This window comes from Tachypleus tridentatus, chromosome 13, assembly GCF_004210375.1.
Source record: "Tachypleus tridentatus isolate NWPU-2018 chromosome 13, ASM421037v1, whole genome shotgun sequence".
NCBI classification, from domain to species: Eukaryota; Metazoa; Arthropoda; class Merostomata; order Xiphosura; family Limulidae; genus Tachypleus; species Tachypleus tridentatus.
In genome coordinates this window covers 106,008,781-106,033,854 of record NC_134837.1, presented here as the reverse complement: position 1 = coordinate 106,033,854, position 25,074 = coordinate 106,008,781, and the positions used below count along the sequence as shown (strand labels likewise).

At 32.2% G+C, this 25,074-nt stretch overlaps 1 protein-coding gene across 5 annotated transcripts in view; it reads left to right on the top strand.

The window, feature by feature from the left end:
* The first annotated feature begins 411 nt into the window (after positions 1 to 411).
* LOC143237576 (membrane-associated guanylate kinase, WW and PDZ domain-containing protein 1-like) overlaps positions 412 to 25,074 on the top strand; it is a 46,917-nt gene continuing 22,254 nt past the window's right edge. For 2 of the 5 annotated variants that reach the window (XM_076476996.1, XM_076476995.1), the window contains exons 1-9: positions 12,631 to 13,383; positions 15,379 to 15,486; positions 16,731 to 16,947; positions 17,702 to 17,842; positions 18,408 to 18,490; positions 19,589 to 19,646; positions 20,625 to 20,689; positions 23,024 to 23,227; positions 23,700 to 24,214. In XM_076476996.1, coding sequence (XP_076333111.1) covers positions 13,332 to 13,383; positions 15,379 to 15,486; positions 16,731 to 16,947; positions 17,702 to 17,842; positions 18,408 to 18,490; positions 19,589 to 19,646; positions 20,625 to 20,689; positions 23,024 to 23,227; positions 23,700 to 24,214 — 1,443 coding nt within the window. In that variant the 5' untranslated portion in view covers positions 12,631 to 13,331. Of the gene's footprint in view, positions 690 to 12,630; positions 13,384 to 15,378; positions 15,487 to 16,730; positions 16,948 to 17,701; positions 17,843 to 18,407; positions 18,491 to 19,588; positions 19,647 to 20,624; positions 20,690 to 23,023; positions 23,228 to 23,699; positions 24,215 to 25,074 lie in introns of those variants that run through there. The other 3 variants (XM_076476997.1, XM_076476994.1, XM_076476993.1) reach the window with 3 other exon arrangements.

Here is a 25,074-nt window from a genome sequence, read left to right as displayed (position 1 = left end):
ATGTGTTTTGAAGATACATCTGCAACTAATCGCAGTTTGGAATGGTTACTTTGGGCGTAATTCAAACTGATTTTAAATTTTAGTGTTCCGAGAACTGAAAGACTCCCTCACATATGTGACCCGCAGAAATATAGGGAAAACAATTTATACAGCCCGAACATCATTATACTGTCATGAAAAGGAAAACTTTATGATGCACTGTGCGTTTAAACGTCAAAAGAATATTCTCCAGATAAAAAAAGCACACAATGTCATAATCATGGTTCTTTGGATTTTTTGAGTAGAATCTGTTTCTGTGTTATTTAGGAAAATCGAATATTTTCTGAAAAACAAAAGTTATCTTTGGCCAATTAGGAACGTTCGTATGGTTTGCAACTTGGGAAGTTTGTGGTCACTTGGATAGAATCGTATTATTGATGTTAGGATGGCTAGTTTAATTGGTATTGTTCTGCACCTGTGCCACCTTGTGAAATGAGCCTAAAGTGTATGCAATACTGTAGTTTTAGACTTTTTTCTGTGAAACTATCAGTTCACAAAAATGGGCCCCTTTAAAGGTGTACTAACAGTTTTTCGTCAACTTTTATGTTTGGAACACTCTTCAAAAAATCGTCGGTTATTCTACGAGGTGGTTTATAGAGATTCTGAAGAAACGGAAGCTTTGTACGGTGAAGACGACCCGTTACCTGTTGGTAAGTAACAGTTTTACATAGTTCATCTATATTAATAAGTATTAGTGTGTGTTTGTTCCTTATGCGTTTCCACATTCCTTGATCAACCAGCATCAAACTTGACGCAATGATACTGGATGACATGAGAAACGTCATGAAAGTGTATGGGGTATCGGGCACCCATTTAGTTTAATTTGATAAAAGTCTTGAAACAGTGTGTCTTTATTTTCAGTATTGGTACCTTTACGTATTTTATTGTACTTTTATTGTTTATTTTCACAAAAATATAGCAGCACAATTTTCTGTCCTTTGTGGCAAATGAGTTTTTATCTCATTCGTTCAATAGATGGGTGCTCAAGCTAGTATTACATATTGTGTGCGCGTGATTCCTGTGTCGTTATGCTAAGCTCAAACAGAAATTGTACATTGATCATTGACCAAGTTTTCAATAATTGTACTTATGTAAAACTACGGTTAAAGCTCGGTGATGGGTTAAAGCTACGTATAATTTCAGTTTAAAGACGTATGCTTCATGGTTATCTTTAATAATTGTTCAGGGTATTTCAGTATACCGAACTACACCTATTCTATTTTCAGTAGACCCTTCCTTTCACCTATTACATAGTATTTTAATTTATTGAAATAACGTCAAGCCCTGAATGTGCTTAAAATTTCTTGGTTAATGATTTGATATAACCTGAAAACGTTTAATTGAACTTACATAGATATTGGAACACGCATCAAATAAACGTCAACTGTTTTGCAGAAATCACCACAATGGTTTATTCACTATTGCATGTAACCTGAGGGTTTCGTGTTCGAATCCCCGTCGCACCAAATATACTCGCCCTTTCAGCCATGGGGGCGTTATAATGTAACGGCCAATCCCACTATTCGTTGGTAAAAGAGTAACCCAAGAGTTGGCGGTGGGTGGTGATGACTAGCTACCTTCCATCCAGCCTTACACTGCTAAATTAGGGACAGCTAGCGCAGATAGTTCTCGTGTTGCTCAAAACGAACCAAACCACTACTGTATCGCCATGAGTTCAGTTTAAAATTTACTTCATTGTATAAATACCAAGATTTTAGTAGTAGTTCTGTGCCTGTTAATTCTTACTACAAAGAGCGAATGGCGTTCATTACGCATCCTACTAGCAGAAGTATTTGTTTTTATAATAACCTCGTTAACAAGGTTAACAACCACAAGTTTGTTTTACTCCAGTTCAACGGCAGCGTTGTCTTATTGTTTTTGTCATTGTACATGTAATGTGTTGTATTCATTGTTCTCTGAAATTCGAGCGACTAAAGTACTAGTAAGGAGCTGTTTATCTGTAATTATTGGGTTCTAATATGTAATCAGTTTTACTTTGCACACAATAGAAGTTCATTTTTAATGAACTGAAAATCCGGACGGACGTTACTTTTTGTTTCAGAAATTCAAAACGACTTTGGTGAATCATAAGATAATTCATGAGGAATTTATGAATGAATCGTAAATGACAGATAAGGTTTATGTTTACACGAGTTTTTGCAAAACCACGATAAAGGTTTTGGAAAAGATTATACGATCATAAAGCATCAGATTAGCAAATGGAATGGGAGGCTCACTAGTATAAATTTTCTTACGTATAATCTAGTATATATAAAAGAAACTGTGCATGAGAACACCAAGATATTTGTAGTTGTAAATCTATTTTCGTTTTAAAAATGGACTGATAACTCGTATATCAAATGACTGTTTGAGGCATAGATATAGGTTGGAGCAAAGAGTTTCTAATTCATAGATATAGGTTGGAGCAAAGAGTTTCTAATTCATAGATATAGGTTGGAGCAAAGAGTTTCTAATTTTCAAAAGAGCAGTGGTAAGTGATCTTTGAAACAGTTTCCGACCTGCTATTTAGCTAAGGATATCAGCATTCAGAATCTACCAACGGTGGTAACTGAAATGGAACACTTCTTCCACTAGGAAAAACCATGGCTACTAGTCACTACTGAATGTTTGGGTGAAAAACAAGTAAAAACAAATGAGTAGGTTTGCAGGAGATTTTATATCATGCCCTAAACTGATCAACTCCAATAACAGTAATCAGGAACTGATAGTATATAATAATATCATGCAAAGAACATTACACAAATTCTGCAACAAACGATCAACTCTTTGTTTGATTAAAAGCTTTAATGAAATGGTTTCCATTTCAGATGGAAACAATAAAACACAGCTTCACTGACACATTAAGAATAGTGAATGTTAGGAAATTTGTAATATGAACTGAAGAATCGCATTTTTTACCCATTTCTCTACTAACGGTAGGATAAAAATATGTTTAAAAGTTTTGAGTTATTTTGAGTGTACAAACAGCTGTAAAGGGTGTTATGATATGGGGATCGAGAGTCTTCATGGAAAGAGGTGGGTTCTTTTACTCCTCTAGAAGGACAAAGAATATCTGTAGAGAGATTCTGCATTTTTTCCACCCCTAATTGCTGCTGTTTTTTTTTTATTCTGATGGGCTCTTCCAATACGATACTGCAACAATCCACTGCACAGTATAGTCAGCAACAAGTTCGAAAAGCAAAACATCTTTCGTGGCAAACACAATTCTGGATTTCCATCTAGTTAACCATCTTTCGGATGAACTTGAACATTACATTTTGCCGTGATAATTAACTGTCAAGATTTGGGAAACAATTGCAAAACAGATACCTCCAGAAGTCCATACCAGGGAAAGTGGTCCAACTCAATATTAGGATGCGATCTTAATAAGGTGGCCATGAATGTGAGAATGACGTCATTACCACTGATGCTCTAAAAATAATATGGGTGTAATACTAAGACGAGCGTTTTCTCGAGGTATCTAGAACAGATTAACTGTTACAGCATTATGACACTGTATTAATCACCTTATTACAATTTGAATAAAATGTGTTTCTTGTTGGAAAGTAGGTGTATGGCGCTCACTGTATCTTTTTTTTTATATACGAATAAATGACATGGTTCATTTCTTTTTATATCCTTTGTAAATCTGACTGCGGTGCTATCTTATTTTCCATCATTGATTTAAGTTATGAGGGTTAGTACCAAAAGCTTTTTTTATGTTTCATTATTTTATTTTCAAGGTTAAGTTAGCACAACGTAATATTATTACAACCATACAAACTTATGTAACTAGCTTACGGTAAAGTGGTTGCTCCGATATAGTATATCTCCAAAGTTTCCACTCTTGACAGAAACTTAATAACCTTTCTAGTAAGAGATATTTCCACTCAGATAAAAAGTAATTGGGTTATAAATATTTCGTAATTATTATTATTTTTTGTATAGTGCGTGAAAACAACTGGTATTTTCTTTTGCCGCATATTGTATCTTCCTATACTACTGATAATTTCTAGCTTGGAAACTTTGTCCTTGGCATGGATGTATATGTCACATCACCTTTTGTTGTTCAGTGTAGGTTAGTTTAGTTTGATTTCTCGCTCAACCTTGAGCTCTGAAGAGAAAAGTGGGCTGCGGGTCATTATCTGTCAGCACTTACCACCAGCATGTTCATTCATATGACCACCAGGCATTTTTATAAGTTTCACCAATGGTGTCACTTTGCTGTTGTTTTCATCCTTACAGTTTCTTTTGTTATATTAACAATTAATTAATTCGTCTCTGTTGTTTTAATTTAATTATTTTATGATTTAATGTTATTTATCAATAATCTGATATACGGATTTCACAGAGTAGTATTTTTACATACAAACACATGTAGCTTTAATTGTCTATCAAACACATACTTTCGTTAAAATTGTTGTGTGGGCTTGACATGGCTTGGTAATTAAGTGACACACTACTAATCCAAAGATCTGAGGCCACAGTAGAGATACAGGTGCTGAACACTCTTTACACTTCTACCTGTAGGCCGTTATAAATGTTGCATTCAATCCCATTATGCACTTAAGGTTGTGGGTACTAGTGGCTTTTCGCCCTCCTTCTGTTCAGCAGTTCTAAGTTAAGAACCGCCAACTCTCGGACTACTCTTTTAGCAACGAATAATGAGATTGTCTGGTGGTTATAACGACCCCGTGACTGAAAGAGCGAGCATATTTGATGTGACGGGGATTCAAACCCGCGACCCTCAGATTAGATTCGAACACCCTAACCATCTGGCCGTGCCGGGCCTTTGATCATCGAATTAATTAAAAGCACCTAAGCTTTTTCATTGAACTTTCAATACAGCTTTCTGCAATTTTCAGCAGCCTGAATATATTTTTCATTCGTTTTATGTCGTTATTCATCTTGAAAACAAGCTTTATTTCATAGTGCGATATCCCAGTGTTGATGGATACAAAACCAAGAGACATTCCATATTTGTAATGTCCGAGAAAATTTGATTTGAAATACCTCACTGTTTCAGCTTATAGTTTCAACAATTCTTGTGAATAATGGAATTTAAAATAGTATAAATAAGGTTATGCTATTAATACATACTTTACCATAGAAATCCTTGTTTGTAAACAAATTAAATAAAAGTAACAAGTACCATGCTGGGTCAGCGGTAAGTCTTCGAATTTACAACGCCTAAAATAAGGCGTTCGATTCCCCTCGGTGAACACAGCAGATAGCCCGATGTGGCTTTACTCTATGAAAACACACGCACAAAATTAAAAATAATTACAATACAATTTCTTAATCTGATTCACACCCTGAAAGTTGTTATTCATGAAAGTTGATGAAATATATATATACATTTTTTAGTGAAATTAAATAATTTATATCTAAATGAAGTTCAATGAATAAACAAAATCGTGAGAAAGGACTACGTTAAAAACAGTAAATCCCAACCTCTGATTAATTATATTATAACCGTAGTAGCAATCACTAACATGACAATCTGAACTCGCTCATATCGTACATGTATTAAGGAAATTTCATTCTTGAGGTTAAACTAGATTTAAGTTAATTCTAAGGTAGCAGTTATATTAAATAGAGGTAATTCAGATTGAGTGAACTCCCATGAACAAACGACCATTTCAGTTAAGTAATGTTGACACAGCAGCAGACATTGCTATAAAATACTTTCAGTACATGATCCATTTTCCAAGCCAAAAATGAATTATTTTTAGATGTTTGAAAATCTGTAACTCGTGTTTCGCGACTTTCGTTGAAACGATTTCAGTTTTCGACAGCCGAATTACATGCATGTTGTTGTAACGTGGGTCTCAAAATTATTACAAATAACTGATAATAATGTAGTTTTTGTTGTTTTAACTATAAATTTAGTTAACATGAGTTTCATAATTCTTCGACACTGAATGAATTACCGAAGGAGTCTTCACCGACTTTCGAATTAGATTTCTATACATACAGCCTTATTTCAAGACGTATATGAAAGAACAAACATAACTTAAGATTTAACATCGCTGCTATTAAAGTGTGGCTGGAACAACTTTCAGTTAATGAAGTGAGTGAGAGTGAGAAATGTTCTTCCTTTAAACTATGAAACAGTACCACTTTACCAGTCGTGGGCGTGTTTTTATTATGGCATGGTAAATAACTATCTTTATAGTAGTTTCCGAGGGATGTAATACTGGTTGATTCTGACACATTGGTCCTATCTTGTCGCGTTTAAAACGAATTTCTGTGGTAAAACAATAACCAGTCAGGTGAGTTCTTTGTTAAAATTTACTCTTCTTTTAGTGATGAAATATTGGAGCAAAGGGGAAAATTTAAGAATAAGTTTTGAAGCTATTATCAAGAACTTCTGATCAAAACTAGCCATTTACGTAGGTCAGAACGAAATATTAACCCAGTCAATAACGTATTTAATTTAATGTATCAATGTAATTAGAAGAATGCAGTCTCATAAAAACAACACCAACAACAACGTACAATAATTAAATTTGATTGATTTGTCATTTTGGTATCCTGGCTATTATAGATACTTTTGGCCGTAATCCTAATAATATCAAATGAGATTCAGAAAGTTTAGAAAATTTAGGTTAGTCCTAACTAAGACTATATGCTAAATTAACAATGTAAAACAATTCGTACAAAATAATAATAAGTATAATAAATAAATGCAAGCAGATTTCGAGGGGGTTTGGCCTGGCATGGCCCAGCGCGTAAGGCGTGCGACTCGTAATCCGAGGGTCGCGGGTTCGCGCCCGCGTCGCGCCAAACATGCTCGCCCTCCCAGCCGTGGGGGCGTTATAATGTTTCAGTCAATCCCACTATTCGTTGGTAAAAGAGTAGCCCAAGAGTTGGCGGTGGGTGGTGATGACTAGCTGCCTTCCCTCTAGTCTTACACTGCTAAATTAGGGACGGCTAGCATAGATAGCCCTCGAGTAGCTTTGTGCGAAATTCAAAACCAAACAAACAAATCGAGGGGGTTCTATTTATGCTGTTAAAATCATAATCAGGTATGGTATGAAAGATACAGTTTTTTACTAATATGTTATCTGTAAAGCCACCTGTGTCTGAGAAAAGCTCGGGATTTTCGATTGGTAACTGATATCAAACATCATCAGCCACAGTTAAAATAAAACAATTTTATGAAAAGAATATGAATTTATATGCTTTTATAATTTTAGCGTTTTAATTACTGACATTTTATCTAGATATAGGTGCGGCTTCTCTAATGTTTAAAAACTTGCATAGGTTATGGAAATTGGTTTTAAACATTTCTGTTTGTATTAATTCTAGACTGTATTCTGAAACACGAGATCTGTCTTTTGTTCCCGTGGTGTTTAATTTGTTTTATTATTTAATGTGCTTTAAAATAGGACATCAAACGTGATAGACAAGAAAGAACTGAATTATCGCCAATAGGTGGCGCACTACATTATTTTTACGATGTCTATATAGACAATGGTTTTATTAATAAGTTATGATCACATATTTACAACATAAAGAAACTCACTTTTGCTTTACTTAACAATATGTTTACACAAGATAGGTTTATAAGAACAATAAAGATTTTAATACTCATGTTTGTTTGTCTTATGTTCAATATATCCAAAACCTTTCGGAGCGCGTTTTGTTTAGTCTTTGTGAAAACCACAGTTGCAAATCTATTAAAGTAGTTAATTGGAGAACTTTTCTACGCCCCCATCCTTCAGCTTTTGATACTTACCTACATCACTACTATCGATCGCAAAGGCCCGGCATGGCCAGGTGGGTAAAGACGTTCGACTCGTAATCTGAGGGTCGCGGGTTCGAATCCTCGTCGCACCAAATATACTTGCCCTTTCAGCCGTGGGGGCGTTATAATGTAACAGTTATTCCCACTATTCGTTGGTAAAAGAGTAGCCCAAGATTAGCTGCCTTCCCTCTAGTCTTACATTGCTAAATTAGGGACGGATAGCGCAGATAGTCCTCGTGTCGCTTTGCGCGAAATTCAAAAACAAACAAAATCAACCGTTCACACTCTCGTCTTTAAGACATGTGTCCAGCAATGGCCAGTTGTAAACTGTCTTTGTTAATTTGAAGATGACCTAAGAAGGTCGAACATTTCAAGATATTTCACATAATGCTTGAAAGAACAATATTTATCTTCAGCTCTGTGCATCTTCCTCTAAACTCTGATATATTTTAAAACGGTCAATTACTTATGTACATAAGCTAGAAAATCGTGCATGTTTTTGTGTTCAGTTTTCACAAACTGAGCACAAGACCAATATACTTTCCCATTTTGAAATACACACTGAAGTTTCTTCTAAAGTCGACATTTGATGGTTTGTTAATATTACGTGGATTTAGGCTATAAATTATGTAATGAGATATAACAATGGGTCTATTTTCTTAAAACTCTCCTAACAACGCTGTTATTTCTTGATTGTTTGTTTGCTTATGTAACTTGATTTGTGGTTGTGGAACTGGTTTGGTCGGAGCTTGCTTAGTTTGTGCAATTGTAAAGACTTTATCAATTTATCTATTTGTACCACAGTTTACACTGTACTACCTTATAGCGTTCAGACAAACAAACAAAAGCACTAAGCTTTACACGCTTAGTATAAAATTTTTATTTTATAGTTTATACATTTTAAGAACACAAAACGTTATACAATGTGTTTTCATGCACACGTAAAATTATACAAAATCCAGTTAGGCCAAGATTTGTCTGTTATCAGAAGCTAAATGCATGATCGGTTTGTAAAGGTAAGTTTGCAAAGGGTCAATACACTGGAAATATTCTGGGAGTTCACAAAACAAGATAGTTTGCAAAAGAAGCGAAGCAGCTAAAAGAACAGTTATATCTAAATAAGTACCTTAGCTCGAAGAATAATATCGCACGTTAATACTTGGGATAAATGTTATTTATTCGTTGGAGAACAAACATTTGAACAGTCACTAAGCAGGAAGATCAAAACTATTTATATTTCATACAGAAAATGGGCTACTTTCGAATCAAAGTTAATATTCAAAAGATTCGCAGGTATATCTTCTTCATCACTAAGGCCGGTATCGCTTAGTATGTTGGGATGGACCGGGAAAAGAATGGCTTTCGCACATTACGTATTGCTCATCATAGTTTCAAATTTGTTATGACAGGGCCCGGTATGACCAAGCATCTTAAAGCACTCTACTTGTAATCTGAGGGTCGCGGGTTCGAATCCCCGTCGCACCAAACATGTTCAACATGTTCGCCCTTTCAGCCGTAGGGACGTTATAATGCGATAGACAATCCCACTATTCGTTGGTAAAAGAGTAGGCCAAGAGTTGGCGGTGGGTGGTGATGACTAGCTGCCTTTCCTCTAGTCTTGCACTGCTAAGTTAGGGACGGCTTGTGTAGATAGCCCTCGTATAGCTTTGCGCAAAATTCAAAAACAAGCAAACAATCTTATGACAGTCTAAGAGACTTTTGTAAAGACCTAAGTTAAGTTTTCGAGACTTTCAAAATCTATTAAGACCTTCAGTTTTGCCAAAAAATATATAGCTAAAATAGAGAACCGGTAAGTATCGTCAATCAAATGTTTTGCTGATTATTCTGCTTCTGGTGTCAGAAGGGTTAGCTCATCCATGCTACTTTTTGACTTTGGGAATACAGAAGCAATGCAACGTTTCATTAACTTTAACAGATAATGTACGTCAAGATAACTCATAACGTCAGGCGAAAACTGCTGACTTCGTAGCGACTGTCATTTATAAGATAACAAGAGGGGAAACAAGGAATTAGAATATAAAGATGATGTAGGGAGGACAACGCTAGAAAGTACAGAACCAAACACAAAGTAGGAATGAAGCCTTCCAGTAATCCCTACATAAGTAGCCAGTGGGTCAATGTTACAAGCTAATGGGAATTACCCATTGTAAAGCTTTACAGCTTTAGTCAGCTTAATTGCTTTTAATCATACACGAATTCAGGCAAATGAAAGGAATTCAACAATTAGTCGTATATAAAAATTATCTGATGAAATAAAAAAACTTATTTGATATATCATTGATATTCGTAAGACAATCCAACATATGAGAATATTTTACTCACAAACAAGGCTGATAGTGTTTTATATACTAGTTACTATATATATATATATACATGGTACTCAGTGATGAAATACTCTGATATGCATATAAATTAAAGCATTTTCTATATTAAATACATTCATATTTAGTAACAGTTAGAATATTTTTATCAACATAGTAACCATTGCATCCAGTGTGCTTGTCTTGTTAATAAAGTGTCAGTAGAGTAAGACAAATATGAATATTTTGATTGTTAGAGCCACCGTGATCGAAGGTATGGATACCACAGTGAATATACGTTTAAGAATGTGCCGATGAAACGTTATAATAAATGAAGAGAAAAATACCACAAAGCTCTAGTCACGATGGGCAAGAAAAGATATACGGTACCCTGGTTATCGAATGGATCCAACTTATCTGTCAGTTCTAATCCATGAGATTTAGAAGTAAACTGCAATACATTTCGAGAAACGTAACGGTAATGTGGTGTTACTTATGTACCAATAACATGCATAGTATTTCAAGGACCAATAGCAAAAACGAATTTGGGACTCTCTTTTTATATTTAGCTTTTGATGAATCAGTAATGTGTCTGGATTTAAGTAATACGAATATCTGCTTTTCATTAAATCACGTATACAACATATGTGCAGGTCCGTGTGGTGAGGGAAAGAAGCCCGGAAGTAAGGTAAAAACAACAACAAACAAACAACAAAAATCCAACAAGAAACAACAACCTCTTTCACAGACCTGTAGCTGTTAGTGTTACGGTGGTACGTCCTTTAGAACTTTATTTGTGAGGCATGGGCGTAGATCACCATGGGCGCAGAAATGAAAACAGTTTCAGCTTCAGGTTAATTAAAACTCTCAGGTCCTTAGTATTATATCAAGATCGTGCGTGATTTACAAGCACCGTAGTAAAAACCCTTGCGTTTTAGGCGTTGTTACTTCATGTTATTATTTTAAATCGATGTGTCGGTTGTTAAATAAATTAAAACGGTACTTGTGCATACATATACATACATACATATATGTATATATATATACAATTAAAAAGCGTACAACGTTAAAATAATTGCACGATAAAATTTATTAAAACTAAGTATCAGCTCTACAAAGATCTATACTCACGTGTATATGTTATCAGTTATTGTTGGATGTAAGGGAATCGAATCTATCAGTGTTTCACATAATTGGCTACTAAAGTAACGGTGGGCCCTGAGGTTTGGGTTTTGGAGCTTCTGAGATGAGTTCGAATCAACTCGAGATCATGAAATATTCTTTTCACTAAAATGTGAAAGCGTTGTGAGTGTGAATCATTTTCTTTAGCGTGGATGTTAGCATGTTGCTGACTGGTTGTCCCCTTTGGACAGCAACAGTAACCTAACTGTAAAACATGTGACTCCTACATTTATTTCCCTTGTCGGCAGTTCTTACGTATGTCGGGCCCTTTGGGTCTCCTTTTGAACCCCTTTCGCAATTGAGTGAGCATAGTTACACCCCCTGATGAGTAGCTCAAAATTAGTAACGGCGACAGATACTTTTCGTAGCTGTGTCATAAATACGAAATACAAGTAAGATGAGATATTATTTACACAGCAACGAAATAAACAACGGAGTACTTGGGTCAGAATCTGTATAAATATAACAGTACTGTCTGTTGTCTGTTCGTGTAACCACTTCGCAGCGTGTAGATGAATTTTCACCAAAATTGATAAGGTAGTTCATTAGGTCAGATTTTAAGTTCTTGTGTGCGTTCTCGTGTTTTTTATTGCTACTTCGTCACCTATTAATGGATCTTCACAAAACTTGGTGTAAAGAATTATTAGGTCCATGCAAAATTGCGTTTTTACATTTATTGTTTTACAGTTTTTATGGCTGTTTTTGCGGTTTTTACGATTACATACAAGGGAAGCAACTTTCCATGTCCTAAGATAACCGTTTATTAATCATTAATTTTCATAACTTCCGTCCATGGGACGGATACACCAGCTAGTAAGAAAATATATTAATAAATGTGTATTATCAACACTTGGAAATAGACGACTAATCAAGCTTAAGTATCAGAGTATGCAAATTCATAAATGATAAAGATAATGCTCACTCACAATGATACTACGTTCTTCAAATGATAAGAATAGATATATATTTACATTTTAGGGTCTTTTTTTAGCAACAGAATGTTCTCGTTAATTTTGTATAAGTCATATAAAACACTACATAAGTATTTTTGTTACTATGAGAATATAGTTGGCCAGGAAATAATTTTGTTGATGTAAAGGCAGTTGTCATAGTTACATGAGTGAGAATTCAAATTTACTGTTAAGCATTGTAAGAAATTCTCAGAGGTTACACTTGGCAGATGACCCCGAGATCATAAACAAGAGTTGTGAAACACTGCTTCTACAGAAAGACACACGTGTACAAAGAAGCGAACTCGTTTATACAGTGACTTAAGTTGGCCAGAATTTAACAATAAGTTGTAAAGTGAAGGCTGGAGAAGCTATGTTTATACTGGTGAGAAGGAGGAAAGTATAGGCAACGATCCCCACTGATGAGCTTGTTCGCTTGACTGCTTACACAGGAAATCCTCACACGGTTTGCTGTCTTTGTAGCAGCTGGTAAGACGGCATCAGTTTGTGCGTAATGTCTGGGATATTGTGAGTAGACTTGGTTATCTGTCTTAGCCTTCAACAATCTGGAACAGCACTCTTCTCACGCTAGCTGTAGATCTAACGGAGTGTGATGAAATACTGTAGTGCTGTCTTTGTTGTTGTGTGGAAAGGATTGGTATACATGTGTGGAGATTATTCAAAACCTTTGGAACTTTTCCCGATATAAATACTTGTGTTTTGTTACAGTTTAATATAACAGTATTGCAAAATCAAACATTATAACTTTATAATTCGTTGAATCACATCTTGATAATTTTGCTATTTTGTATGCTAGCAAAGTAATAATATGCTAATTTCCTTTTGAAAACTTGAGAATCAGTGCCTATTATTTTCTAACTGTCGTCCTTGCCAAATTTTCTGTAAAATTGAAACTGCGTGATAGCTTTATTATTCATATCGGACGTTCTCGTGGATGGAGGAAAACACTCAGAAGTTACTGGATAAATGTACTGTTGAGAATTTATGACATAAGACTCCGAACGAGTCCGAAAACACCAAGAAAAAAATGTTTCTTTTCTGAACGAGATTTTACATCTCTAATCAATGCCATTGTGTAGTGGCTTGCTTATCAATCGTCATCTTCGAAGAAATGGAGGTTTGTCTTGGTGATGAGAATCCAAGCAATGTGATTCTCTTTCGCACTTATTTTATTTATGGGCTAATAATTTTTAAGCAGTAATTGTTAGATGTAGTTGTTTTACTTTCTTGCTTTTTTCACATATTTTAAAGTCCATATGTATTACATTTAACCATTGATTATTTAATATTTGATAATACTTTGGTTAATTGAACTTATTTTCACGAGTAAGCTATTTTTTTTAATGAATCTAAATCTATGATTACCCAATATTGCTGTCATAATTCTTGTAACTGTTGTAAGTTCATTGTGTTACAAGTGTGATAAAATCAAATGTCTATTATGGATTACTGCATGCGACTTTACTTCTACTGTAATATATATATATGTGAAATAAACATTACTTTCTCATCAGGATGGCAGGAAGAAGTTGATATAACTGTAGTAAAACTGCTACAGATGTTCAAGAGTTGCCCTGTAATTGCTGTGGTGGACAATATATAGAAATTTACTAAATGTTAAGAAGTTTAACGTAGTTACACTTTAGTTTGATACCAAGGGAATATCTGGTAGACCTTGTTCAAGTTCCTATAAGTTGTTCTTACTTACAGTCTGATGTTGATAATATCTCCTGCTGTTTCTGTTTCAGTCTATTATCTATTTGAAATAAATTATTTTATTTTTATTTCGTAGTAGAAAAATTTTCTTTTATTGAAGGTGAAGACATTGTTTAAATACTATAAAATTGACAGAGATTTATTGTGCTTTTTAAGGATTTGAAATTATCTGATAAAAGACAATGTTTCAAGGAAAATGAAAACCTTAAAATTCTGAAGTTTTTCATATTCTCTTAAACTTTGTCATTTTGCTATTCACTAGTTCTTTAGAGACAAATGATTTAATGAAAGGTTGCTAGGGGGATATTGGCAATCATGTTTAAAGCAAAAAAAAAAAAAGAAAAAGCATTATTTATTTTCCAAAAAAAATACCAAAATTTTGAATTACTTTACACAGATAATTTTCATTTTCAAATATGTATCTATTTTCTTAATTTGTTTGTTTAAATATTCATATTCAAGTAGCAAATCTCATGTTTTAAATATTATTAATAAAATATTCTTTTTCTGCTTTGTATATCACTTTTGACATAACAGTTTGAAATTGTTGCCTATAGATGTACAAGATCCTGCTTGAAAAATGCATTAGTTTAGACACATGCTTCACAAATCATGCCTAAAAATATGTTAGTTTTGTCACTTAACCTAGAAGATTCTTTTAAAAATATATTAGTTTTGTCACAGAATCTCCAAAATATTGTTTGTAAAAATCATTAGTTTGGCCAGTTTGTCAAGATTATGTTTGGTTACACGATCCATGAGGTTTTGTCTTTAAAATTCAATAGTTTCTTCAATGGTTTACAAAACTTGCTCTGTGAAATTAATTATACTGGTCACTTGCTAAGCAATCCTTCTGTAAAATTCATTAATATAGGCATACATTCTATAAGATACCTCTGTAGAATGCATTACCTTGGTTCTGTGTAAAATAAATTACATCTGATGGATGTAGAAAACCTTAATAAACTGTATTTTAGAATTTTATTCATTTGTACATTCAAGTTTTGTGTATTTTACTTCTTATTAATCTTGATTGTTTTGTTGATAATAAATCTATTGTACTGTATTCAAATTTTTCTTGATAATTAAATCGCACTTAGGTTAAATGTAATTTAATATCTAAATAAGCAGTGATTTGCTTTTTCTAACATTTTTGCCTTACCTTTTAGTAATCAAGTGTGATTCACTAGTCAAGTTTAGCTTAAAGAAGAAATAAATCTAGTTTTATTTTTATAATAGTTTTAAAACTAATACAAACATATCTTTTATGAAGTAAAAAAGAGAAAGTGATACCTGAAGCCTTATTTTGATAAAGAGTATGAAATGTTTGTAGGAGGCTCCATCTTGTGAGGTATATGTTCTCTTAATCTTAAAACAATATTTTCTTCCTTTACAGGTTACTTAACTAAGGATCTTCGTCAGTACCTGAATTCTCATTTTCAGAAAGGATCTGGAAACCATCATCTTCAGAATGCCATCAAAGACAATTTTCATCCATTACAATGTGTGTTTTTTATTTGTATAAAAATTTGATTTGTTGGAATTTGGTTTATTGTTGGATTTAAAAAACAACTGATATTGGTGTTTTTTATCCTTTGTGTTACACAGTGTTACATATTTTGTTAGATATCTTATTCAAATACCATTAGTGAAATTATTGTATAGTGTTTCATACTGAACTTTAGAAACTATTCATGTAGTTTCAAGGCTTTTAATACTGACTTTTATCATTTAAGTTAACCCTCAGGGACTAAGTGGTATGTTTGTGAACTTAGCTCATTATAAATCAGGTTTTGATACTTATAGTAAGTACAGCACAGATAATCCATTGCATAGCTTTGTGCTTAACTACAAACAAACAAAATCATTGAAATATGTGACATATGCATTTTTCTTTAGGCAAATATTTATTGCTTTCACTGATTTTTTAAAACACTATCTAATTAAACTTGCTAACATAAGTCATATTATAATAGTTCTATGTCATGATTGGTGTTTTCAGCCAAAGGAAAATGGTCAGAAACAGAGGTGGTAACACTATTTAGAAAGATTTAGACATAGACTTGACTCTTCAATAAAAAACTGACTAGGTTTTATTGTTGATCTTATTCATGTCATCAACTCCATATACTAGGTAATCACCTCTTTAGAGTATGTTCAAAATTCTACTCTGAACATCTCAACGTCAAAGTGTTGTGTTTTAACTCATTAACTAGTTGTAAAAATGTGACACAAGTTGCAATTAATTTTAATGCTTGTTAAACATAGGCATTATAAATCTGCTGAAACACAACTCATTGTTGATCATTATACAAGTAAGAATTTTTGCTATTAAACCTTAGATGTTTTATAAGTGATATGAAGTGCATACTTTAATCAAATCAAATTTAAATAATGACAAGGGTTCTGACAGAAAATGCAAAAACAAACAAAGGTAGAGGACAAAGTTTTGAAAGGCAGAAGACTTTCAAAACGTTGTCCTCTACACTTGTGTCTCCACAACAGACAGTTGCTGTCCATTCTACAAAGTTTCATCATGAATATTCTGCCTAAATAATCTATCAAAGAAACAAAGGTATTTTATATAAGAATGAAAAGATAAAACTTAGGGTATTAGTGAGTTAGAAATCCTGTCATTCAGTCTTTCTTCCAGTAAAACGTTGTATAAAGAAGTAAAATATGAAGGTTAAAAAGTAATATTTCCATTCATGTTTCTATAATTAAAAAATCAATGTCTCTTTTTGTTAGGCAACCATTATGACACCACCAACTCCATGAGAGAGAGTTCCATGTCTATTCTGCAGCAAACCAGTTCCATTGGAAATGTTAACAGTGTTGCCCTTCCTGATCTTCAACAATTTTCTGAGGACAAGGAACAACAGCATTCTTTGAATGCTGAAACAACAGCAACTAAAAATATAGATCCCACAGACTATGAACTGTTGTCTAATCAAAATAGTGCCAGGTTTGGTTGTTTTTCTTTTGGAACTGTCATAAGAATTATATTTTTGCACCTTTTTTTTTTCTTTGTTGCTTAGCTCTTCTGGTCGTTATCATATTACATTGCAAGTGTGACATACGGAGTAAGGCAAATGTTAGTTGCTTCAGTTAACGTTGTTATATAGTGTATTAATGTTACAATTGTTTTATCTTTTTTGTAACTTTCTTAGCATGAAAAATTAAATAAACAAATTTCAAATGACCTGCTGTGCTTGAATATAATCAAGTAAGAAATGAAATTATAATTAATAATTTATATTTAGGGGACAACTAATTTTTGCCTCATTCTGTGTGATGAAAGTATAATAATAGTTATACCTTAAAACTATTTAAAGATAAACTGAGAAGTTTAAGAAAGTTTTATAATGATGTTATTGAAGAAGGATAGTTGAATAACATTAATCTACATAATTTAAAATAAAATATTGGGTACTGTTTTTTAAAAACACAATTTAAAGAGTATGTATGTATTTATTTCTTTAATTCAAAGTCCATATTCTATTTGCCAAAGAGATCTAATATTTAGATTGGGCCACATAGAACTTGAGAAAAAGTCTTGAGCAATTAATATATGTGTGTTATTTCATTTTATTGAAATGAGGTTTTGAAGGAAATACTAAAATATTTTTGAATTTTTTTAGGGGAAAATAGTGAAAATAAAGTGTAGGGCATTTACTAGAGTGATTATATCCAAACTGTCATTAATATTGTTTTAATAGGTCTTCCACACCTCAGTCTTTAAGGAATTGTCACAGGAATTCACAAGACATGGAGCAAGCACATGCTTTAGGTGATCTCGGTTCTCTACCTGAAAACTGGGAGATAGCCTATACAGAATTTGGAGAAGTCTATTTCATTGAGTAGGTTGTTTTATTCAAAAGACAAAACAGAGAGAGTATTTTTGCTCAATCATTAGTAGTGATTTAGATAAGTTTGCTTAATGTTCAGTTCTCTAAGCAAGAGGATATTTTGACAATCGTCAAAAGATTATTGTTACATACTTCTGATGGTATGATAAGTAGTGTATGATAGCATATGCTTATATTTAAAGTAAAGAACCTTTGCTCCTTGATAGTATTTTGTACTCCATTGACAAAACTAAAGTAAAAAATAATTTTGTATTTTAAAACATTAAAATATTATATATTACATATTAAGTTTCTTATGAGAGAGAAAGAGACTTTCACTTTTAGGTCTTAATAAAAGAATATATCAACCTTTATGAACCTTCATCAACATGAAAAGTGTTTTTTTATTTTATCATAACAGTTTTCAACTTTTCAGTGTTCAATATTTGTCCAATTGCATGTGTCACCTGTTTCATTAATTATATACAGTTATGTTTTCACCAGTCTGTATTTTGTTGTTTTATTTATTTTTCTGTGGGCTTATTTTGTGTTTGTGGTGGCATCCATTTTTGTATAGTCATAACCATGGCACATCTCAGTGGCTAGATCCACGATTAACTACAATACAAAAGAAGGCCATTCAGGAATGTCATGAAGATGGTAAGTCATGTTTATAGGTGATTTCAACAATAAACAGAATGCAAGTGTAAATAAATTCAATATTGTCTAAAATATTGTGATCTTGAAAACAATCGATGAACATACTAGTTAGAAAGATATTTTGTTTAGTAATACAAGATTGTAGCTAAATATAACTAGTTCATATTAGAATATTTATGTAACTTGCTTACATATAACTGTACTTTAAAAATGCTAGATGGGAGCTATGATTTTAATGACTTAATATATTCAAGTATTGTTTTAAACATGCAAGTATGATTCTAATAGCATGATATTAATTAGGAAGGTTATTCATTCAATGCAAATATCAAGATATATGGAAGAACATCTGAAAAAGAGTTTCTAAATAAATAATTTGTTTATAGATGTTTCATATGTTTTGTGAAAAAGAAAATGTTCTTGGGCATTTTAGTATTTTTTGAAATTGTTTGTTGAAAACAAACTATTTGTATATTTTTGCAGCAGCTGATCAATATAATTTAAGTAGATGATGGGTGTGCTAAAGCAGGTATCCAAATATTTGGAGTCAAACACAGTATATTTGTTTGAAAAAAAATTCATATGATATGCAAGAAATTATTAAATTCTAAAACTAAATTATCTTAATGCAAAAACCAATGAAAATGTGACACATAGAGAGTGTAATGTTTTAAATGTTAAAGTAATTTGTAACTTGAGATGTTAGCTTTTTGTTGAGTCATTTATAGTACCTCATTAAAAAAGACAGCATTGACAAAATGCTAAAATGAGATGGAAAATATAAACTTATAAAATTATCATAAAATGCTAGATTCTGCAAGTGCACATTTTGAAATTTTTTTAATGCTTGGAAATTTATTTTTTACTGCATGTGCTTGTGACTGTTCTAGGAATTTTTAAGAATGTACTGTACTTAAAAAGCTTGCTTTAATTATTTTGGTTAGAATCCTATTTACACCAGTTTTAGTTTATACGTATGTGTTGGAAATTCTTCAGCTTAGGGAAGAATTTTCAGGAAACATCTCTGTATACATATTTTTTATACTCATATAGAATAACAAGTAATCTCTGAGTCAGTTAGATTGTTTTGTCTTACAGAACTTCCTTATGGATGGGAGAAAGTAAATGACCCTCACTATGGAACGTATTTTATAGAGTAAGTGGAATCAATCAATTAAACTACAAAAGAGAAGATGAATTATGGTTCTTTGTGTGTGGCTTGATAGATTTTCAGTCATCTTGAGTTAAAAGTCTCACCACATGTAATAAAAGAACATTTACTGTAACACAAAAGTATAGGAAATCAGTAATAATAGTCTATAATATTTGTATAAATCTCAAATTCTAGGTAAGATGAAATTACGAAACTATCAGAGTAATTAAGTGTTTACTAATAGTTTATGATAAGCTATTAGTGATCTAACAAAATTCAGCCATTCTTTTATTTGCACAGCTTCAACACCATATTTTCTTCCTTTTCATCATTAGCTGAGTTCTTTAATGTGATGTGTCCATGGGTGAAATTCTATTGGTACTCACCATTTTCTAGTACCAGAACTTAAATTTATTTTTTAAGGTGATACTAGTATCAGGATTTGTTCAAGCCGGTTTGTCATTTTTTATGTGTACACATAATGGTTTTTCTTTTTAAAAAACAGGTTCATTTCAACCAGCTGAGTACTTTTACTCCTGGATGAGGCATAACCAAAAACTGTAGCTAAAATTTCTTAGAAATGTAGTGATAACTCCAATTATCCATTAATATAAAAATATGAGCACTTGTACATGTAGTAATTTATTGTTTTTTGTATGTTCTTTCTTGTTATGTAAATACGTACATGGTAAAAAGCTTCATTTGATATTATTTGTGAGGTTTGTAGATTTTATTCATGAAGTTTTCTAGTCTAACTTTTCTAGAAAATACAATTTGTTGCCTCACAGTTCTTCAAATTTTATTTTAATTGATGCAAATAGTTATTCTGCGTGGTAATGAACTTTATTTATTGATAAGATATTCATTATATCTATTATGACATTTATTTACTGATTAGGCTTTTATCCTTATGATTTAACATATGTTTTAGAAAGTTTTTCTTCTTCTTCTTTCATATATTGGTGCTTTGTGTTTTTCCAGTCATGTAAACAGAAGGACACAATATGAAAATCCAGTATTACATGCCAAGTATGGAATAAATGATGGTAAGTATCATATTATAGTCTTTAAAAATTTAAAATAATCTATTTAATGGTGAAAATATTTTGCATCATGTTATTTATGTAACAGTTGTCTAGTTTTTAATTCATGTGTGATATGACAGTCATTCATCAAACAAAATGAAATCTGTTTGCAAGGGTTGATAGAGATTTTATTTTTTATTTATATTATTGTCATTTTGTTTCTAATATATGAATTTATATTACAAATGTTTACAAGTTGTAATAATGAAAGTTGAGATTATCTGCTTGGGATTTGATTCTCATGGTTTAGTTGACATTGGTCTCAGAACATTGCTCGTAAACCAAAGGTTTTTGTGTTCAAGCATTGGTCAGAGTAGATGACTGGATATCTTGACTCATTATATTGACACCATTCTAGTGGTCAGTTGAGGGTCTTTTGAGCTGAGTGGATTGTGAGCCAAACCATCTGTATACATGCTGAAAGTTCTATTTTTCATACTGGTAGCTTAATAATTTTTGGGTTGTGCTGTAAACTCAAGAACAATCCTTGTTTGGGTGGAGGTGGGGATTCTGTAGTGCTCAACAAAGAGGTTTTCAATTTCAGAATTGTATTCTGGTAGTTTAGTTCTTAATATCCTGGTTTGGTGAAATAAATGTTGCAATAAAGTTTTTTTATATTGAATTAGATGTATAATTTAATTGTGTTTACTTTTTACAAAAAAAGTTTGATATTTTGTCTCTCTTTTTTTTTTTTTAACATAAAACTGCTTATGTGAAGAGTGAGTACAGTAATAGAGTGTAATAAAGTAAAACAAAATATTGCTACGTCCAAGGCTGAACAAAAAAGTAATAAAAGTGTAATAACTACAGAAATCCCAGCAGATTTTTCGAACAATTGGAGTGTAAATTTTATCACTTATAAAAAAACAAACAGTTAATAAACATGTTCCTGGCCAGGACCTGATACAAACATTAATAAACAAATGACATAAATATTGATGTTAATAATTTAAATAAATAAGAAATTAGGAAAAAGAACCAGAAGAAGAAGAAAATCTAATTACAAAAAACAAACAAACAATATTCTAAAATTAAACCATCTTAAAGTCAATAATACTATGGAGTAACAGTCAACAATAATTTGTTTCCCTGTATCTTGTAAATTAACTCATTTAAATTCAAGGCAGGGTTTTTATTTAATAGCTAGGCCACCAGGTTACATCTCAGGTTATTAGCTAATTTATATAATATTTCATAATATTAATATCTGTGTATCACCTCTAGCAGAAGCTTATGTTAGTTTCATAACACAAATATACTTAAATTCAGTTTGTTTTAACTAGTAGGGGTGCTATTACTTTAATATAACTAAATATTCATAGTTGAATGAAATGATAGAAGGAATAACACATTAAGGGTAAATAAATCCATGATAAAATAAAAGTAGAATTTGCTATTTTACAAGAGCTTTAGACTAACTGAATAGCCTGTTTATGTAAAAATAACATGTTAACTCTTTTAGAACAATGAAAAACACACACACACACACATATATAAATACATATAAAACATTTTTTATGCCTTTAACAAATCCACAGTGTACTTCTGCTACGTCAGGATTTATTTAGCTTTTCCTTCTGTCATGAATTTTCTGAGGAGGATTTGGGTTAAGTGTCTTGTAAAACATATTGTTCTGTATAATTCATACTCAACTGCTCCTGGTTTTTTACGAAATTCAATGGAAATTTATTTTAACAGTTTCATGTATCTAATTCAGAAATTCTCTGATGATGTCAATTCCTAACTCTTCCAAGCAATGAACTGTTTTAGTCGTGATTTTATCTGTGCCTGCTGCTTTTTCCTTCATTATTATCTTGATTTCTTATAGACTTGGTGTTTAGATGTTGTGAAATATTTACATGTTGCAAAGGATTTAACTGTACCATATTTAAGTACAAGTATGGAAGCATGCAACCATAAGCAGTCTTCTAAATGCACTATATTTACTCTACTGGCTTGGAAAAAGTTCTTAGCTACAGATTCAATTTCAGTAAATAATGCAATGTGTTCATGGGCATACTTTAGTGTCATTTAAATTATTTTAATAATCAATTTAATCTGTAACCCATTCATGATGATAAACATAGTACTTAATCTAATGTGTATAGTTATCATAGTATGTAACATATTTGTTTCATATCAAAACTCAGACTGCAGTGAAGGTCTATCAAATGTATGAATTTATTAACAGAAACATTATTATATGAAGTTTTTTGACAAAATGATGCACAAAAAATCCACTTGCCATTAGTGAAAATAGGCATTCTTCATTAGCAATTCACATTTTTATTACAGGATGTACCACAATGTATAGATCACCCCGTGTCTTCACCTCCAACCCAGAAGAACTTCAAGGAGAGATTCATCAAACATCACTTGTCAAAAGTTCTCAAGGTTTTGGTTTCACTATAATTGGTGGGGATAATGGAAAAGAATTTTTACAAATTAAAAGTGTTGTGCAAAATGGGCCAGCCTGGAAGGATGGTAAACTACAAACAGGTTTGTTTTTCTATTTGCATTTTTTTTCGTTATCTTTGTGGTTGTATAATTGTGAAAGAACTGTGTAAAGTTCACATAATTTTGTACTTACTGAAAGTGCTCTTGATGACTATTTTTGTCATTTGATAATGAAGAAGTTAAATTATAAAAATGTAAAAGTGCTACAAGGATATTTATTTATATTTAAAATAAGTTTGAAAATTTAACTTTAAATTGTTTATTTTATATAACTGTTGTATTTTCTTTTACCTCACCTTAAACTTTTAACCATTGTTGTGTTAGGCAACTTATTAAACATAATTAAAAGTTCTTGAAATAATTTCAGACATTTTGGTACAACAAGCACTGTTGTTTTAAATTGGCTCTGAAAAATTTCAGTACAGAATAATACAATTTTCTCAGGAGTAAATGATTATCAAAAGTTATATACATATAAGATAATTTTAATTCACTACAATTTCCCTTATCCTAGGAGATGTACTTGTATATTTAAATGACAAGTGTGTCCTGGGACTAGCACCTGAAGATATGGTGGAACTCTTTCAGTCCATACCACCTGGAAGTACTGTACACTTAGAAGTTTGCAGAGGTTATCCCTTGCCCTTCGACCCAAATGATCCAGACACAGAAATAGTGACTACAGATGCTGTGACAGCTTGTAACACACTATCTGATGATGGGAAGATGCATTTTACTGGTTTGAACAAATCAAAAATGAACAACTCTCAACTTTCAGGGGCTGAAGTAGAGTCAGTGGGATGGTCTAGCCAGTCAGTAACTGACCTCAATAGTGATCAAGTTGATCACCAGCACTCTCAGAGGTACAATAGTTCAGATCTTCAAAACTTCAGTGAGATGGAAAATGCCCCTGATATCCTAGATTTTAACCCTCAGAGTCCACACAAGCCAGAGTTGTTAACGTTAGAGATAATAAAGGGTAATGGAGGATTTGGTTTTACAATTGCAGACAGTGCTTATGGGCAAAAGGTAAGATGCTATTTTTGAATGCTGGTGCTATATTTTAGGAAGGTATATAAATATAGTTAATTAAAAGTCATAGCATACTAACTAAACTTGTCTTGAAAGAAAGAAATGGTAGAAAAATAAAATTGTTATATCTTGGTAAATGTTAGCTAAGGTAGATTAGGATAAAGGATTTTTCTGTAAGAAACTTGCAGCTAACAAAAAGATTAAGAAATCTAATAAATATGAATTTCTTAACATATTTATTTATACAGAGAGAGAATGAGCAAAAAAGTGTCTTAATGATTAAGGTTACATGAAGCTTGTGAATGACTGCAAATGTTGTATCTATGTTTTTCCATCCATACAATAATTTATATATATAAATATTTGTGCTCTGATAATAAAAAAAAATCAAACAAATGTTTAGTAATGGTCAATCCAATATTTCAAAATGCTTGGATAAAGGCAAAACCTGTAGATCGAGTTGTAGTGAATAATCAACAATGAACCACACTCATTCAGTCTCAGTTAGGTTTATTGCTTTACAGCTTTTCTTCTATATTAATTTCATGTTCACCATTGGCCTTTGCAAAGATTTTAACTCCTTATCTACATATCAATTCAGTGCTTTTTTTCTTAATACTTGAAAATGATTCAAATCTTAAATTTACATGTTCTTGCATATAAACTGTTAACCATCTCATGGATCCAATACAACCAAAAATAATTTTGGACATTTTTGTTCATATAACATCTTCAAAGATTTGAAGGTAGTTATATGACCCAGATACCTCATAACATAATGTAATCTGCATGCAGGTTTAAAATACATTTCAACACTTAAGTAGTTAATAGTTCAAATATAAGAGGATGCAAATTTA